Source organism: Pelobates fuscus, chromosome 13, assembly GCF_036172605.1.
Source record: "Pelobates fuscus isolate aPelFus1 chromosome 13, aPelFus1.pri, whole genome shotgun sequence".
Taxonomy (NCBI): domain Eukaryota; kingdom Metazoa; phylum Chordata; class Amphibia; order Anura; family Pelobatidae; genus Pelobates; species Pelobates fuscus.
Genome location: NC_086329.1, coordinates 103,616,076 through 103,634,477, shown reverse-complemented (window position 1 = coordinate 103,634,477; position 18,402 = coordinate 103,616,076). Strand labels below are relative to the sequence as shown.

The following is an 18,402-nucleotide window of genomic DNA, read 5'->3' as shown; positions in this document are numbered from 1 at the left end:
GTCTTTAAATTACAATAAATGTGTTTAGAAATTAGTCTGTGCAAATAAGTTTGTTATTGTTCTCGTTCTAATTTACAGTTTTGTTGTAGAACTTGTTATTAGTAAGTCACATACAAATGTCTGCCTGTAACTGGCCAGACCCCAACACACCCCTAAAATGAAAGTGTCACTCTTTAAAGAACCACTCTAGTGCCAGGAAAACAAACTTTTTTCCTGGCACTATAGTGCCCTGAGGGTGCCCCCACCCTCAGGGTCCCACTCCCGCCGGGCTGAAGGGAGAGGAAGGGGGTTAAACACTCACTTTTCTCCAGCTTCCTCAGTGCTGGGGACTCTCTTCCTCCTCCGGTCGTCATCGGCTGAATGCGCATGCGCGGCAAGAGCCACGCGCGCATTCAGCCAGTCCATAGGAAAGCATTCTCAGTGTTTTCCTATGGACGCTGGCGTCTTCTCACTGTGGGAAGCGCCTCTAGCGGCTGTCAATGAGACAGCCACTAGAGGCTGGATTAACCCATTTGTAAACATAGCAGTTTCTCTGAAACTGCTATGTTTACTGCAGGCAGGGTTAATCCCAGATGGACCTGGCACCCAGACAATTGAGCTGAAGTGGTCTGGGTGCCTATAGTGGTCCTTTAACTGAATAGTTTCAGCGGTTTGTTGTGGATTATCCCTGCAGGACAGAACTTTCCAAAGTGTTTTAGGCATTACTCAGTGAAAATCGATTATTCATTTTGCATAATATGTTTAGTTTACATTTATGGAAATGTGACTAATCTGTAGCACAAGAAGCCCATTTGTATAATTGAGTCAATAATTATGTGGACCGTTGTTGTTTTTTTCAGTAATAATTGAGTTTTTTTTATTTAATCGGTTTTCTATATAAAACATGCTTCTTTTTTTTTTTGTCAAAGTTTTTTTTTTTATTGTACAGTGGTGACATGAATAAATGTAGAAACAAGGTTAGATTATGCGACCCCCGTAGAACAGGATTATTTAGAAATGGTACAGAATACATCACTGAGTTTAGGGGCCTCATTTTAAATTAAAGAAAAGTTAAATATGCATGAAATACAACGCAAGCCAACCCGTTAGGACACAAAATACGCAGTGTGTTTAAGACACAACTAATAGGTATGTATTAAAATACAACATATCATCTGCACTAGTAGCAGTTGTATCAATATTCAAGCTGGGTGAAATAGATTAGAGAATATCACTGGCAGGGCAATCCTGAGACTGTACTCAGTACAAGGAAAACATCTCAGTTGAGAAAATACTCAAAATATGTGCTTAGAATAGTAATTTATGATAACATGCCTTTTGCGTTATAGTGTGGTGTCATATGCCAGGCTATAGAAAAGAATTAATTAGTCCGGCATCCAGCGAGATTGCGCTGCAGGAAAATAGAGAGGGACAGTCCAAAGACTATTTCGGTCAATGCTGCAAACCGGGAGTCTCCGGACTTTGGAAAGCATAGAGAGGATGAATCAGTGGTATCGTGGTTGATGTAAGGTAGCATAAGGGCACCCTGTTTCCGCTATCCTCCAGGCCGCTCCTGGAACCCTTGTCTTAAGTCCACAGATCCTTCCACTCCCAGTGTCAGGGTCTCGAGAAAGTCCCACTTCTTGAGGTTGTGGATGTTGGATAGGGAGATCCCCATTTGGACTCCAGCCCAGAAGCAGAGCAGCTGCCAGGGTCGCTATCTGCTTCCTGGGTAAGTTTGCTGTTGTCGCAGTGAAATTCTGTGCCATAAATTAGTGCAGATGGTATCACATGCATCATTGAATCTTGCCTTCCAGGCCCCATTCAACATCTCCACCTTAGGACTTAGCTGGGCTGCCACGGGTGCCATCTTGGAATAGCCTCGTGGTCTTGGATCTTCCAGTCAAGAGTGTAGGTAGGCAGATAATTAGTAGCTTCCCCGGTGGAGACCAGGATATCCCCCACTGGTCCATAAGGGGGGTAACGGGGAACCAAACATGCACCACAGTGTCCAGACTACAATGGGCCAGGAGATCAGCCGCCTCCTCCTTCCAGCCTCTACGCTGCAATTATCCACTCCACAAGCTTGACAAGGGACCTGAAGGTACCAGGGACACAAGTAGTGATTCCCCTCTGCTTAGGAGGCATTCACAGGTTAGTTTGTGTGGAACAGGCAGAGATAGGTGCCAAGGTCTCCAGACCTACTACAAGTTGCCACTGTCCATGTTGGCAGTCAGTCCCTGTAACCGATTCATCCGCTCATCTTTAATGGTATTTACCGTCCTAACAGAAATAGTTGTACCCATCTGCAACCGGACGCCCGGAAACCTGATAAACCCAGCATGTCTGGGGCCGCTGCTGATCTATGCCACTTTATAGCCCCATAATCGCCCACGTTAAGAATGACGTTGGGGTGCGTGTGACATAACATGCATACACGTTTTAGGGTCAAGGGCCGATTACAACCCATCTGAATAACAAGAGGGTTATTTAAACTTAAGTTTTACATTCTCTCATTGCCCTGTCGTGGTTTCTGCCTGATGGTAATCCGAGAGTGCGGTCTTGATCTTGATATTTTGGTATTTGACATTGGCTTCGTTTTGACTTCCCTGATTTCTGGTATCCTTGACTCTTGGCTTTTTCTTATTGTTGTGTCTGATTCTATATCCCTGACCTCGGCAAGTATTCTGACTTATTGGGTACGTTAAGTCCAGCCGTCCTAAGGTCCGGTTAGACGTTATCCTTAGTCCTAGGTGTGATACATTTCTGCGTGCGGGATCAACTAGTAATACTGACAGTCCCCATCCCCGAAATATGTATTTTTTTTTTTTTTTAGAGCTAATGCATTTGTGTTGTTGTTTTTATTTTCTGTTCTTTACCCCATCTACTTAAAAAAAAGTTTTGCCCCTCTAACTGAGTGAGCCCGAAAATTTATATCAAGTGAGTATAGCCCAACATGCAAACCCAGGGCAAACCGTATAAGAAAATATTAAAATGGTAATGCTTTTATCCAGCATCAGAGACAGATCTCGGTGTGTATTGGGAACCTCCAAAGAGATTCAGGGATGCTTCATGATCTGTCTCTTCACGTCATCCTGCAAGAGATGGGAATTGAGGAGAGGGCAGCGAGTGAGTGTCTTTCTTGTGGCAAAAGGGTAAGGCTTTAAGGGCAAGGTAGCAGAGATGGAGGATGGGAGTGATGGCAGGAAGGCATTTGGCATCTACCCACCTCTTTGGCAGAGGCAGATTTGGGCTGCCTGCAGATCCTAGTGAAATGAGGCCAGGCTGAAGAGCTCCTCTGTAGTCCTCATGCCTCTGTTTGGATGGATGCAACCTGTTCTCCATTGCAGAATCAAGGTCGAGCTGCATCCTCTTGTGGGAGAGTAGTCATTCTTGCAGAGCTAACACCCTGGCTCAGTTATTTGTCAATTTAATAATATATTTTACGGCCGTTCCTACAGAACAATTTATGTGCCTCTTGTCTCGTGTTTTTCTTGTTGGGGTAAAATTTCATGGAGCAGGTTTGTGAGGGGGGGTTTAGATTCTAAATCAGCACAGCCCCCTAGGACCCGCTCTCTTTGATGTCGTGCCGGTGACACTGCGGCAAAAAATTAAGATGCAAGATATGATGTCACCATTCACGTTGTCAGTACAGTGACGTCTCACTCTGACAAACGGAACAAAAGTTCTGTGAATTCTGTGTCAGCTGAAAACCAAATTAAGTTCACAATAAATATGATGGAAAAAAATGTTGGAAGAATTTTTGTAAACTCTTTGTTTTTGACGTGTACACTCAGGGCTTGCCACGTTTGTGCACAAAAGCAATTCACAGACAAACAACTACACTACAATAACCTATACAGCTCAGCATTTAGTAAATCAACCCCTAAATGATCATTTTTCACAAATCCATCTCGGAATAGCATAATGGATGGGCTGCAAACAGAGATTCCCAATACAACATGATTGAAAGACACAACCTAAAGGCAAATGTTAGCTAATATTATTTTAAAATACCGCCATAGCAGCACAGTGCAGCAGTCACAAGGTGATATAGTGATAAATGATTTTCTTAGATTTTTTTTTTTTTTTTTTACATTATTGGATCCTTCGTTCTACACCCTTATTTATTTTTTTTTATATTTTTTTTAAATGGGTGATCTGTCCCAAGACAGGTAAAAATAAGTGTGTGTGTGTGTATATATATATATATATATATGTGTATAGAATTCTTATGCCATGTAAAATGATATCTTGGGAAGAGATAAAAGTCCAATACCAATTTATTGTTTAATAATAATGGGCCTATGTGTAGGAGGGGTCAGGTTGGGGGTTCCCATTCTCCTTGCAGTCCCCCTGTAGGTCCCGGTAATCCTGGTGTAATGTTAGCAGTAGATCAGAGGGAGGCTCCTTCTGAGATTTTCAGCTTCCCGTCCTTCCCGTGATCTTTAGCTTTGAAACTTGCTGTCTTCCGAAACCTTACTCGGATGCATTTCCACTTAAACAATTCATGAAACGGTCCATCTAAGGCAGGCTCGCTGCATCACTAAACGACTTGTGCTGAAACAGCAGGAGCAGAGACGAGACAATTGCCCTCAGTGTATGGCCATTAGTCCCACTAAGAACAGGCACAAATGACAGGATTAGCAGGTAATCTATATAGACTGTCAAGATATATACATTCTATTTCTTGTTGATGTTTAAATCCCACATACTTTTTTTTTTTTTTTAAATATTGTTTTCCCATGATGTAATTACTTACACACTATGAAGCCACGTGGTGAATTCTGCAGTGTCTTTCAGTCTGCATTTAAAAAAAAAAAAAAGGGAAACATTTTTTTTTTTTTTCAAGAATTAATTTTTTTAAATTTATATTCACTTAATTTCAGTCCAGATTCTACAAATCCAGATCTGCACTACAAGTCACGCCGGGCTGATTTGGCTGTTTACGAACCATAATATAATATGTGTTTTTATAAACCAGCAATTCATAAATGACATCCTTTTTTTTTAAATTGATTTTATACTAGAATTTCTTTTTAAATGCCGTCAGATATCTTTATTAAGCTTTTTTGTTTGTTTTACGAAATTATTATTGTCTTTCGTCTATTATCTGATTACACTTTAAATTGAAAAAAACGGAGAATCTAATTACAGTGTTTGGTTGCGTAATAAAATGGAATTTTTAATGGCTTGTTACGTTAACCTTAATTATGGCGCTTAATTAACATGTTGCTATGCACGGTTGAATTTAACTGGTATTGCTGTAAAATCCATTGAGGATACAACACTTAGCCCCGTGGGCAGTTAGTGTAACGAGAGAGGGGCAAATGTGGGAAATGGATCATAGTGTTTAATAGTGAAGCGTTATCTCCTATGCCGTAGACAACGTTACAATTTGAATTTTTTTTTGTGTGTTATGCTGTTTTTCTGACAAATCAAGACTTTCTGGCAAATAATGGTTCCATGCTACAAGAAAATAATATTTCTGTACAAGAGTAGAATTCAAAAATATCTGATCCAGTACACTCAATAAACACCAACTTCAAAGATCACAAAATGTCATGGTCTTTGAAACACCTGACTTAGGTTTACAGTATATGATCATACATGTACCCTATTTTGGCAGGTCCTATCCTAGCAATCTATTGCATGTTCTTAAGAGATTAACCCATTAACTTGTAAAATCCTTCCTCCAGGGGCTTTCTGCAGTACAAGGGTAAATAGGGCCCTAGGGTGAGGCTCATGTGATAGGGAGAGGTGCAAAACAGGGGAGTTGGCCTAGACTCCAAAATATATTTACATATGAAACCAAGAGGGCTGCACTCACCTGAACATACTTACGTTATACGGGTCGTGCTGGTTTCACATATTGTATTAATTAACTCCAGGAGCACTCTTAAAATGTTTGCATTTTCACCCAAGTAAGTGGGTTAATCTCATAAGAGCAGGTATTCAGTTGCTAGAATAGGACCTGCCAAAATGGGGTACACAAGCTTATGTAATGCGTGATCCTATACTGTAACTAAATGCCCATTATTTTTGCCTAAGCCAGGTGTTTTAACAAAAAATGGCTACATTTTGAAAGCTTTGAAGTTAGTGTTTGCTGAATAAGTGTGTGTGTGCGCGGGATCTTTTATGTTGTATCAATAGGGCACAGCAGCACCGTTATAATGTATGAATGATATGTGAGTGCAGCCTCTTGGTTTCATATATAGACAGGCAGACAGCTAGATAGATAAACAGACAAGCACATACATATTGCAAATATAAATCCAATTTGGAGTACTAAAGACATTATTGGTCTACAGTACCCCAGGATTGCATTGTTTTACCCCAATATATTCTCCACTTTTCTGTATTTTTTTTTTTATATAAAATTATTTTTCAAATTTAAATTAGGGTTAAGGTAAGGCTAAAGTAATGAGGAGAGTGCGCTGGATCTTGTGTATTGTTTATTGTATAATATGGCCCCCAGCAGCACCCCATTTAAGCATGTTCAGGTGAGTGCAACCACCCCCCCATGTTCCATATATATATATATTTGGGAGTCTAGCCAACTCCTTGGTTTTGCACCCCTCCCTGTTACAGGTGCCTCATCTCAGGTCCCTATTTAGCCTTGTACTGCAGAGAGCCTCAGATGTTTTTTTCCCCCCCAAGTGGGTTAATCTCATAAGAGCAGACATTAGACTGTGAGAGTAGGACCTGCCAAAGATGGGGTACATTGACGTTGTGGCAGGCTTATGCAATGTATGATCATATAATGAAACTAAATCCCCATTATTTTTTGCCTAGATTAGGTGTTTTTTAAAAAAACTTTTTAAAAACTAATACAATCTGTAAACATTAAAGTTGCTGTTTAGTAGATAGGAGAGTGCGCTGGATCTTGTGTATTGTTTAAAGTAATGATTAAGGTTAGGGTCAGGGCTAGGGTTATGGTTACGATATAGGTTAGGGATAAAGCTAGGCTAGGGTAATATGGTCAGAGATAGAGTTAGAGGTAAGGTTATGATTAAGGCTAGGTTACGATAATGGCTATGGTTAGGCTAATGGTAAGATTAGGTCTAGAGCTTGGTTTTAGATTAGGGCTAGGTTCAGGCTAGACTAATGGTTAAGGAAAGGATTAGGGTTGTGATAAGGGTAAGGGTTCCTTTAATTTTAAGGCAGCACTCGTCATAATTCCTCTTGACCTATCAAGCTGCATTCGTTGTATGCTATGGTTTTATTCTATACATTCACACAATGCCCAATCTCTTTACAATCATTATTTTTATGTTTATAAAGTTCCAGTCTAATTTAGCCCATGCAGATCGCCTATGATAGTAGTATATGAAGCCGGTATATGCTTAGCTCGCTCAGTAAGGGCTGTATATCACTTCCTTATTTTGTTTTCCTCTCGTTGGCAGAGTAATGTCTTGGTATCCTTTACGTGCTGGGTTTTGCCGCAGTGTGAATGATGCTTGTTCCTATAATTGTTTTCCTTTTTATCGTATACTTTCTTTTTTTTTTTTTTTTTTTTTTTTCTGCCATTTTTTCTTGTAGCCCTTCTGCTAATTACCTTTATTTATTCACCCCACCTCTGACACTGGCATTATCTGCAAAGCATTATGGGAGTTTCATACCATTTTTATCATTATTTGGTATCAATTAAAATGAAGAGAAATCTGCAGCTTGCGGTGTACATTAGAGACCGGCTGGAACATAAACTTAAAAAGTTTTAGCTAATTGACTAAAGGTATATTGAAAAACAAGACATTAAAAATAATAAAAAGTACGAAAACATAATCACATTTGAAGTTCTTGTGGGCAAATGCTTTGCTTTTTACCGATTTAGCATGCATATACTGTGGCTCAGATGACAACTTACACACTAGGCATCCAGACCACTTCATGTCAAGTTGTCTGGGTGAAGTGCCCATGTCCCCTTAACCAGATAACCTCTAGTGGCTGTCTCCCAAAGGAGCGTCTTTAAAATCCCCTAGTAAAACATTGATAGGAAGCTGTAGTGCGTGCTGCCTGGTTCCCCAACATCACTGGAAGAGTAGACGATCCAGTGTGGAGGGTTTTTAATCCTGCCAATGGTGGGGGTTGGAGCACCTACAGAAATAGGCAGAGGAACACTATAGCGTTAAAAATACAGTTGTATTAAGTATAGCGTTCGTTTAATAAAGCACGGTTCACTAAATGGAGATCTGGACTATGGGTAAACTGATAGCCACTACAGTATGGCTGCTAGCAATTAGTAAAGCAACTCTGATCATCATATGCAATAAATGGAACTGCTCTTGGGGCTAAACTGCTTATACCTGCACAGGTGGATTTCTTCCTGATATGGGAGGGGTCTCTCTGTAATTTTGAAGGCATAATTTTTTATTATTTCCAGTTCATTATCATTATTTAACCCCAGGTTCTCTTTAACAGTCTATACCATTGCCATTGTAGTTGATTTGTTAGCTTCCTACTTTTACTGAAATACAATCACTAGAAACCTTTGGAGGACCCACTGCGCCCAGCCGGACCCAGCAACGAGGCAAGCCATTGAAAGCAGTTTGCCCCCTTACTGGGTAGCAGGGCAGTGGCATTTCTACTATCACAACCACCTCAGCAGGCAGTAGTGGTTATGATGGTTGAAGTAACCTCTTTAACCCCTTAAGGACACATGACATGTGTGACATGTCATGATTCCCTTTTATTCCAGAAGTTTGGTCCTTAAGGGGTTAAAGAATATCTGTTACACTGCAAGTTTTTGCACAATTAGATAGCTAATTTAAGTTATTTGAAGCTATCCACCCCCGCCACCCCCAAATTATATATTTTTTAATGTTACTATCAGGTCACAGCACAGAGTAAGTAGGTTTAAGGTATGAACTGCCACATCTCAGCTTCAAAATAGAACATTGTTTAAATTAGGTTCTCAATATTTGATGCAGACAGTATCTGAGAATATCCAAAAAGTATCTTTTTTTTTTTTTTTTTTTTTTACATGACTTTATTTCTTTGACATCATAGATACATTTGATGATAACTGGGCTTTAGGTAAAGATCGTAAAAGTTGCATTGCGAATAAAAAAAATCCTTACATTTGTGCATCTTTTGACCTAACGCTTAAAACGTCTCTACACATATGACTCAAGCACAACGACAAAGATATCACCCAATGAATCGTGTGTTGTGTTAGAACATGTTTATTTATACATAGCCTGGTGCTATACTGTTCCAAATACATACTATATTTTTTTTAATGAATAGACCTTTTAATTGGATTTTTCCGTCTGGTGGACCTCAAAGGTCATTAGGAGATCAGCTTTTATACAAAGTGCCAGGAAAAGCCATTAATCTAACTACTGCCATCAATACTATAGTAAGAGGTGTTCACGGATATATAATTTACACCCAAGCGTTAGATATCTTAAGACATAGATCCTATCCTAAGACTTGCACAATTTCCTGTTCTAAGGCCTATTGATTGAAAAGCAATCAAATATCCTGTTGGGAAGATTCCTTGAGCTTTGAATAGTTTCATAAAATTAAATGTGCAGTTGAGCATTTTATTTTTTTAAAGGAAACTGTCACGTCTCGCGTATTACACCACTGAATAAAAAAATAACAAATTAACACTTGTTAACCCCTTCTTTTTAGTGTGATCCATTTTCTTTTGAATGTATATTAAAGATTTAGCCAATTGCTTTTCATCCAGTTCATACAAGGCACAGCCAGGGCACACAAATGAGCAGGAGGAGGAAAAGATACATGATTTCAGCAGGGTATGAACTTACAGAAAATGTCCCATAATTTCCAGCCACACCCCTAAATGTAAGTGTCCCTCTTGGGCCACGTGTCCTGATTTCCGACCCATGTACCACTGCTGCCGTGCTTGTGGAGAGAACATAGTAAATAAAGCACAGTGCCTTTATATTCTTAATTGCACATGTGGCTGTGAACTCTGTGTTCTGGGCAATTTTAAAGGAAAATGAAAGCATTGGGAATATGCATATTCATAATGCCATAGAGTCCCTCTCCCGATTTAGATCTAGTGCCCCCACTAAGTGTAGTTGGAAGAAAATAGGGTTTCGCTTACATTTTTTCCAGCACCGAGATGCTGCCCTCAGTGACGTTGTCCTTCATGTCTTCTTCTCGTCCAATCCAATGCTTCATATAGAGAAGCAGAGGGGACTAGAAGCGCATGTATGCTCGTCTAAGCAAATGCTTCTTCCAAGCGGCAAGCACAATGCTTCTCTAATTAAATGCTTCTCACAGGGAAGCATTGATTCCAATGCTTCTCTATGATCAGCATTAGAGGACGTTTAACATCCTCATGAAATGCTTGAGTAAGTTAAACATCACATTACCGCATTTAGCTTGGTTACAGCACACAATACAGGCAGTCAGGAAGCTACATTGCTATATCTATACAATGTTTTACAGTGCAGGCCTAAAACATCAAGGCTAATGAACCAAGACCACTTAATTGAGATAAAGTGGTCTGGGTTCCTATAGTGGTCTTTTAAAGTTCCACTAAGGAGTAGGCAACACAAATCGAATGTTACTATAGACTGTGCATGCTGTGATTACACTCTCGTTACCTCTTCATATCAGTCCAGCACAACACATACAGACATACTGCAAACACAAACAAACACACAAAGTGTAAGAATTTAGACATTGCATTGCTGACATATTACTGAGGACAATGACATGACCCAATGGCTGAGCCAAACAAAGTACGTACATACCAGACCCACAACATCAGCTGTGCTCCTTTTGAGGAGTGTGCTATGGCACAACATCAAATAAATGTGTGCCAAATTATAAACATTGTCACATCTAGAATAGAAGCATGTTCTCATTGTTTGCGTGGGATGTTCTGTCAGCCATAGACAGCTGCTCGACAGTGGAATGTTCCGAGTGGACAATATTTCAAGGATATGGTTAAATGTCAAAGGTAATCTAGTGCATCAGTGTTTTTTCAGAGGCTGCTTGGTCTCCCCAGGACATATGTTAGCACAGTGCATATATCCTATCTACTGGGTGTATGGTGGACACTGGCTGATTTGAGATCTGGCGGGTGTGAGGATATGCTGTGTGCTCCATTAAGAGAACCATCAGCGTTTAACACTATGTATGCATGAGTGTGGTGCATTACTGAATAGGTATGTGTGACAGAGAGGACGAGTATAAATATATGAGTGTGAGAATTACTGACTGATTAGGTATTCTGTGAGTGCACTTCGTTGGGTATATGTGTAGGTATTGGTTTGGTATTGTTGATAATGAGATGTGTGCACACACTCACTCTTTCTCTTTCTCCAAACATTACATACATCAGTTCATAAATTATATAGGTGGTGCAGGGCAAATAAAAACCCAATTACATATATACGCTCGAGGATGGCCTTTGTGTGTTCATATCTGTTCAGTACATAGTGATGCAATCTGTATCTAGCCAGGTTATTTCATATTTGTAACACAAATCCATGGTTTCTATATGCATGTAAGTATAATTAATTTAGTTATGTTCATATGTATTTTGTGCCAGAGATATCTGGTCTCACTTTTTAAAGTCATTTATTCACTTTTAGTGGGCGCTACCCAATGAAAGGCTACCTGAATAAGCACAATAGGCGTGAAAAACTGGTCCTATATAATTCGGTCCTTGTCTGGAGGGAGAATTAATCTTCTTACAGACTTTCTGTCTCTATACTGGATGGACACAAAGAGTCAACTATCTGGTAAGTTAGGAGGAAGTGAGCTGTATAGACCTCCCGTCCCCTGATCAGACATCCTGATCAGACATAACCAACAGGTGACCCTAAGTGCGTGTAGCTCCCACAGTTTGAGGGCCCTGGTGACTGTAGTTCTGTCGCTACAAAGAGTAATTTAAGATTTAATCCCATGTTATCTAAGTAGTGGAGTCAAGGAATTAGGGTTAGGACATTTTGATGATTCCTCTTAGAGAGAGAAGTATGACTATTTCATGCCTAAATCCTATCAACTGACCCATGATGATGATGATTGAAAGATCTCTATTTTTCTTCTTTTTTCATTCGACATCCTATTGTTGTGAGAGAAGATTTAGGACTCTTTGTGTCCATCCAGTATAGAGACAGAAAGTCTGTAAGAAGATTAATTCTCCCTCCAGACAAGCACTGATTTACATAAGACCAGTTTTTGTTTTTTTTTAGGAGATGGTACTGTAAGGAGATCTAAGCCATAGAAAGTACCGGTCTTGTAGGGAATGATTGGTGGAGGGTGTAAGCCACACGTGAACCCACTGGACTTCTTTAAATGCCCGAACAGCTCAGCTATGCATTGGATAAATTAGGTACACTTACCTTTATAGTGCATTCATCGAAGTAGGGCTCAAGTTATTGGAATTATGGGATGCCAAGGTGTAAACAGAAATGGCAATAAGTTCCTTCAGATACATGGCCACATCCACAATAAATATATCTTCATCCAAAGGTTTACTAATACTGAAAATGTGAGGGTTAAAATTATATTACAATAGCACACACTCATGACTACACAAACTCAGTTCTGATGTCGTGTTACATTGACTGCAAAGGGTGGGAGACTACAAGGTAAGTATTTTTGTTGATGATGTGCTGTTATCCATTGCCAGTTATGTGCTGTTATCCATTATCCATTACAGTATCGGGTTAAAGGCTAAACTTAATGAATTGTGAAGAACTAAATATTTCAATAAGGGATAAGGGTAAATATGAAATAAAATGTATTGACCTGAAATATTGGGGGTGAGGGTACACCGCAGCAATTTAATATTGTACCAATTTGTCACCCTTTGCAAATTGCAGTCTCTCTTGATCACTATGTATTTTTAAAACAAATGGAGTTTTTTTTAGTTACCTCCAATAGCCATGAGAGGATGAGCCCACCTGCCAATGTCAAGGCAGACCCCCCTAGGTGGGTCCTAACTCTAACCATTCACCTTGCTTCCTTGAGCCTCTGTCAAAAATCTCTACTGAGACAAAAAGGGGTATTTTTTATATACACCCCTAAAAAACCTCCATTTGTTTTAAAAATACATAGGGATTAAGGAGAGAGCACAGGTAACTTGTTTTTCTTTGGTTTTTACTATATATTGGGGCTGATGTGTACTGTAGTCATTTGCGGCCACCCAGTGATGGGAGTGAGCGCAGGACTTATCTTTCTGCATTTGTATCCATTTTTTGTATCACTCAGCCTTGTTACAATGCAACCGCCCATCCCATGTGTTTCCCTATTAAGGGTTAATAATGTATAGGGGTGTATATAAAAAAATACCCCTTTCTGTCTCAGTAGAGATTTTTGCCAGAGGCTCAAGGAAGCAAGGTGAATGGTTAGAGTTAGGACCCACCTAGGGGGGTCTGCCTTGACGTTGGCAGGTGGGCTCATCCTCTCATGGCCATTAGAGGTAACTAAAAAACCTCCATTTGTTTAAAAATACATAGGGATAAGGAGAGAGCGCAGGTAACTTGTTTTTCTTTGTTTTTTACTATATATTAGGGCTGATGTGTACTGTAGTCATTGCAGCCGCCCAGTGATGGAAGTGAGCGCAGGACTTATCTTGCTGCATTTGTATCCATTTTTTGTATCACTCAGCCCTGTTTCATGCATTGCCTATCCTTCTCAGAGAAGAGGAACTCTTAAAACTCAAAAATGATATTTCAATAGAGCAGGGGAAAAACTTGTTTGCCAGCTATATTAACTCTGAGATGGGATGTGCCCATGTGGAAGCAATCGTTGAGTGGTCATTGAGGATAACAAACACATACTTTCCAACCTTAGAGAGAAAGATGGTGTAGAGATAGTCTATCAGCGAGGGAGACATCCATATGACTCTCCTTCTTTCCACTGCCAATGTGGTAGAACGCTGGAAGAATTTGCTTGGTGAACATTGTGTTCATTGATTATTGTAGCACTAGAGGTTGTTTTCCTAGTACTATAGTGACCTACAATGTCCTGCTACCTTGTGCCCCCCATCCCCCATGGCGCAGAGCCCATGTCCTGCCACCGATCCTCGTCAGCCGGTGGGGGGGGGGAGGAGACTTAATGTACCTGCACAGCGAGTGCTGCGCTCGCATTAGGACTACCCCATAGGAAAGCATTTCTCAATGCTCTCCTATGGGGTTTTAAATGACGCTGGATGTCCTCATGTTTTCTACCCAAAAATGCATATAGTGGCTGTCTATAAGAGCAAGAGATGGAGCAAACCATGCAAGGTAATTATTGCCGTTAATAAAGAACTGAAATATTTACAATTGCAGGGTCAAGGGGATGGACTTCAATGAGCTGATGTGGTCTTGGTGTCTAAAGTGTCCCTTTAATGGCTTATCGGCATTTGTTAACATTTAGATACTTAGCAATATATTGTGATGGCAGCCATGTTCCATACTTGTAAGCCACAGTAAATGGATTCAGACCCCTGTAATCCATTTAGGGTCTGAGCTTACCATCATTTTTGCTTGTCGAAAAAGTCAGGTGATAGATTGATATGATAGTAGTATGACGTATGTATGGGTTATTTTTTTGTTTCCCTTTGGGTGGATATGTCAGCAGCGGTATCTCATTCCTGTGTACAAGTGAGATTCATAAAGTTTCTAACAAGACCACACACCAATAAAACAATGTTATATATCACATCAACTTACCACTGCAGCAATCTGTGTTCTAGAATCCTAGTCTTACCATCCTAATCCAATCCTTTTACAGACCTTATGTACAGGTGTCTTCTGGGCTGTAGGTGCATGTGCAAAGGAGAGACTCTTTCCCCTTCCATTAGAATCCTCAACTTTCCCAACAAATGTTATTTCACCTCTTCAGTCAACCTATGTACACAACCTTAAACCTTGACACAAGACCATCGCACCATAGCACCATGGCTTGTAAAATGGGATGAAATTGAGAGGCTTTTTTGGTATGTTGTCATTTTTGGGTGTCTAAGAGAGTTCTATTTTATTCTTTGGAGTATGTGAGAATTGTACGGGTAATGTCTCGACCTCTATATATGTTAGAATCCTACATTAGTTAAGGCAATGACCAAGAGTATCAAATAATTTTTTCTCTATTTCATCTAGGTCACAGCCTATTGATGCAGATGAGGAGAGGAGTAGAGAACTCTGTATGGATGATCCTACCTTATTGCCCATCGTGGACGTGGATAAAGGATTTGCCATTGCCTTATTCCTACTTCTCTGTATTTTTCTGGCCATGATGATTGTCCGCTGTGCAAGGCTAATCATGGATCCCTACAAGGACATCCCAAACTCAATGTGGGAGGACCAGTAGGAGATGGTTGAATGGTGGAACTTCGTAGAATGTACACCACGTAGAATCTTCATTCTAACAAGAGAAGTCATGAGAATGAGAAAAAACATGGGGACTGTACTCTGAGAATATTTACTAGATGAATACACTCACATCATTACATATTGTTCACTGATGTGGATAAATAACCTTAACTGAGAAACTGAGGCCAATGGACACAAAAGCATTGTTGGAAAAGAGAGGCCAGGTATCATCTATGTGGTACTGCAACAGTTGCCTAATCCTGATTAGTAAAATGTTGAGATTCCAATGAACCAATTGGTTGCCATTCAACATCAAGGGGTGTATGCTGTTTAACAATACTAAATTATTTGGCATCCCCGGAAAAAATACCTCCACGAGTGACTTCAGAGCCACGTCCTAAAGTGTTCTGTTTGGCAAAGTTTCAGGCTTACTGGCCAATGAGAATCATTGAAGGAGATTTTATTGCGAATTTCATGCAGATAGGGTATTTGTAGATTATCAGAAGCCACGGTCTCTGATAAAAATTAAATAAATGAAATATTCTAGTAGCAAGGTGATTTCCAGTCACCACCACTCCCTCCAAATGAAGACAATTGTTTTTTTTAGTTAAAAATATTTAGGCTTTAGTAAAATCTATATTACAGATAATCCAATTTACTGCTAACTATATCCTGGAAGTGAATCAAGCATGTTGGTGACATCAAATTCCTTAGGATTTATGGTAGTGTCAGTTAGTTGGGTGTTACAGACAATATTTGTTTAATTGAGGTTTATATACTAATAGTCGAGATTCTATATGATTGCTGAAAAAGCCTTTTAGATTTTACTTTTAAGTACGATTATCTGATTTAATTTGGAGTTTATTCACTAAACACAAAAAAGTGGTGATTTGATGAACAAATTTAAAAAATTCAACCTAAAACAACCACGCTGTGACTATAGTTGTTTTGAAGAATATCTGAAAATGTATTTATTTTGCCTAAATGATGTAATGTAATGTTTAGTGAATAAACTCCCTCAGTTATTCGCTAAAGGGACAATTGTCCTAAATTCAAAGATAATTTCAAATGTAAAGCCAAAGTAGCCGAACTAGAATTATCCCTACTTGGAGAATGTTTCCAGCTCCACTATTTTGGCCTGAATTTGAAATTCACTTTGAATACAATTCTCACGTTATGTCACACGGCACATTGTATCACAATATTACATTATTCTCCTATAGAGCTATTCCCCCATTACTGCCAAGACTGACTGTGATGGGGAAGGAGGAAAGGCTTCACTAAGGAGGCCATTTTGAACCAGGAATTCTGATTTTATTATGTTGTGTGTTTAACCCCTTAAGGACCAAACTTCTGGAATAAAAGGGAATCATGACCTGTCACACATGTCATGTGTCCTTAAGGGGATAAAAGCCAGGGGGGTGCTACCAGTATAATTTAAAAAGTATCAATTTCTCCTGATATCTGCACTTTTTGCAAAATGAAAAACAGTAGACACATTCTCCACACATAAATCTTTTCAGCAAACTAAAGTGCTCTAGGGGTCTGGAGTGTCCATTTAAGTCAGGGAAACTCACTTACATTAAAGGATATCTCTGAAAAGGCAGCATTTTTATTTCTCAGCCTGCAGGGACATGCTATACATTAACCCCTTAAGGACACATGACATGTGTGACATGTCATGATTCCCTTTTATTCCAGAAGTTTGGTCCTTAAGGGGTTAAACTGTAGTGGTTGTAATGACTATAGTGGTTAAGGGTTTAGTTGGATTTCCTAAACTATAGACACCAAAACCACTTCATGTCTTTATCCAAACAATTCATAAAACTTACAAATCGCACTAATATTTACTGTAACACTGTAGACAAACAGCAAATAAATCAATAAGAGACCGCCATTAGGAAATAAAGCACAAATGTAACAGTCTGGAAACATTACAGTTACAATCTTGTCAATTTAAAATCTTGACTGCATCTGTGTCACGACTTCTACATGTATGAACAAGCACCTTACAATGTAACACTGACTAATACCGAATTTAAAAGCACATGTTAGGGCGGGGAAGCCAAGTTCTCTGGCTGATTTATTTAGTTATTTAGACTGCCATAATCCGTAAGTGTGAGGTAAAATGTGGCGGCCATTTTGAACTAAACTCCCATAATCCTCATCACATCTAAATTTCGGTGAAACCTAAAATAAGTGCTGATTAGAAAGAATTAACAACCTTAAACTTCGAGTTTCAAACAATCTCAATAAAATTATCAGCTTGGGTATTTATTTTAGCGGGCCTGTCACTTCTCTTTGCAAAAAAGAAAAAAGTATATTTAAGTTTTTATGCCAAATCATGCAAAGTAAATATTTTGGTGCTGTACAAGCTCATTTCAGTAGAGTTCTTAACCCCTTCTGTGCCTGTGCGTCCAACTCGTCTGGTTACAAATACGTGTCTGTTAGTCCATCTATTGTACAACGCTACAGAATACGTTGGCGCTTTATTAATAATAATAATGTTACATTATGATCGCGATTGCCATTTTCTAAGCAAATGAGTACTACCATGAGGCTATGGCGTTGCCCACGTGCAGCAGTGCTACTGCCATATGTGTGGTTTATACCACTTCATTTACTGGGACGAGGAATTAAGAAACGTTAAAAAGAGTCAGACCTTCAGTGATAATAATTATCTAAGATGATGGTAATCACATTACAGGAACACGATAGGGTCAGGAAGACAAACGTGTAAATGTTCACTGACCCAGGAAGCACCTCTTGTGGCCGTCTGAGTAACTGTTGCTAGAGATGTTCCTAGCCTGTAATGCCTCTTGTGGCTGTCTAAGTAACTGTCGCTAGAGGTGTTCCTAGGCTGTAATGCCTCCTGTGGCCGTCTAAGTAACTGTCGCTAGAGGTGTTCCTAGGCTGTAATGCAAACACTGCTCTTTCTTTGAAAAGGCAGTGTATACTGCAAAATGCCTGCAGGGACTGACTATACTCACCTGAACAACTACATTAAGCTGTACTTGTTCTAGTGACTATAGTGTCACCCTCACCCTTTAAGAGTGGTGGGGGGGGGGGGAAATGAAATATCCCATCAAAATTAACAGATGCTCAATGCTGCATTGGTTTAAGTGCGGCTGAT

The 18,402-nt window shown here is 39.6% G+C and overlaps 1 protein-coding gene across 1 annotated transcript; it reads left to right on the top strand.

Moving 5' to 3' along the window:
- Positions 1 to 4,469: 4,469 nt before the first annotated feature.
- LOC134583081 (cortexin domain-containing 1 protein-like) lies at positions 4,470 to 15,352 on the top strand. Its single transcript, XM_063439837.1, has 2 exons — positions 4,470 to 4,629; positions 15,057 to 15,352. The coding sequence occupies exon 2, from the start codon at positions 15,103 to 15,105 to the stop codon at positions 15,265 to 15,267; it is 165 nt and encodes a 54-aa protein (XP_063295907.1). The 5' UTR covers positions 4,470 to 4,629; positions 15,057 to 15,102; the 3' UTR covers positions 15,268 to 15,352.
- The last annotated feature ends 3,050 nt before the right edge of the window (positions 15,353 to 18,402 follow it).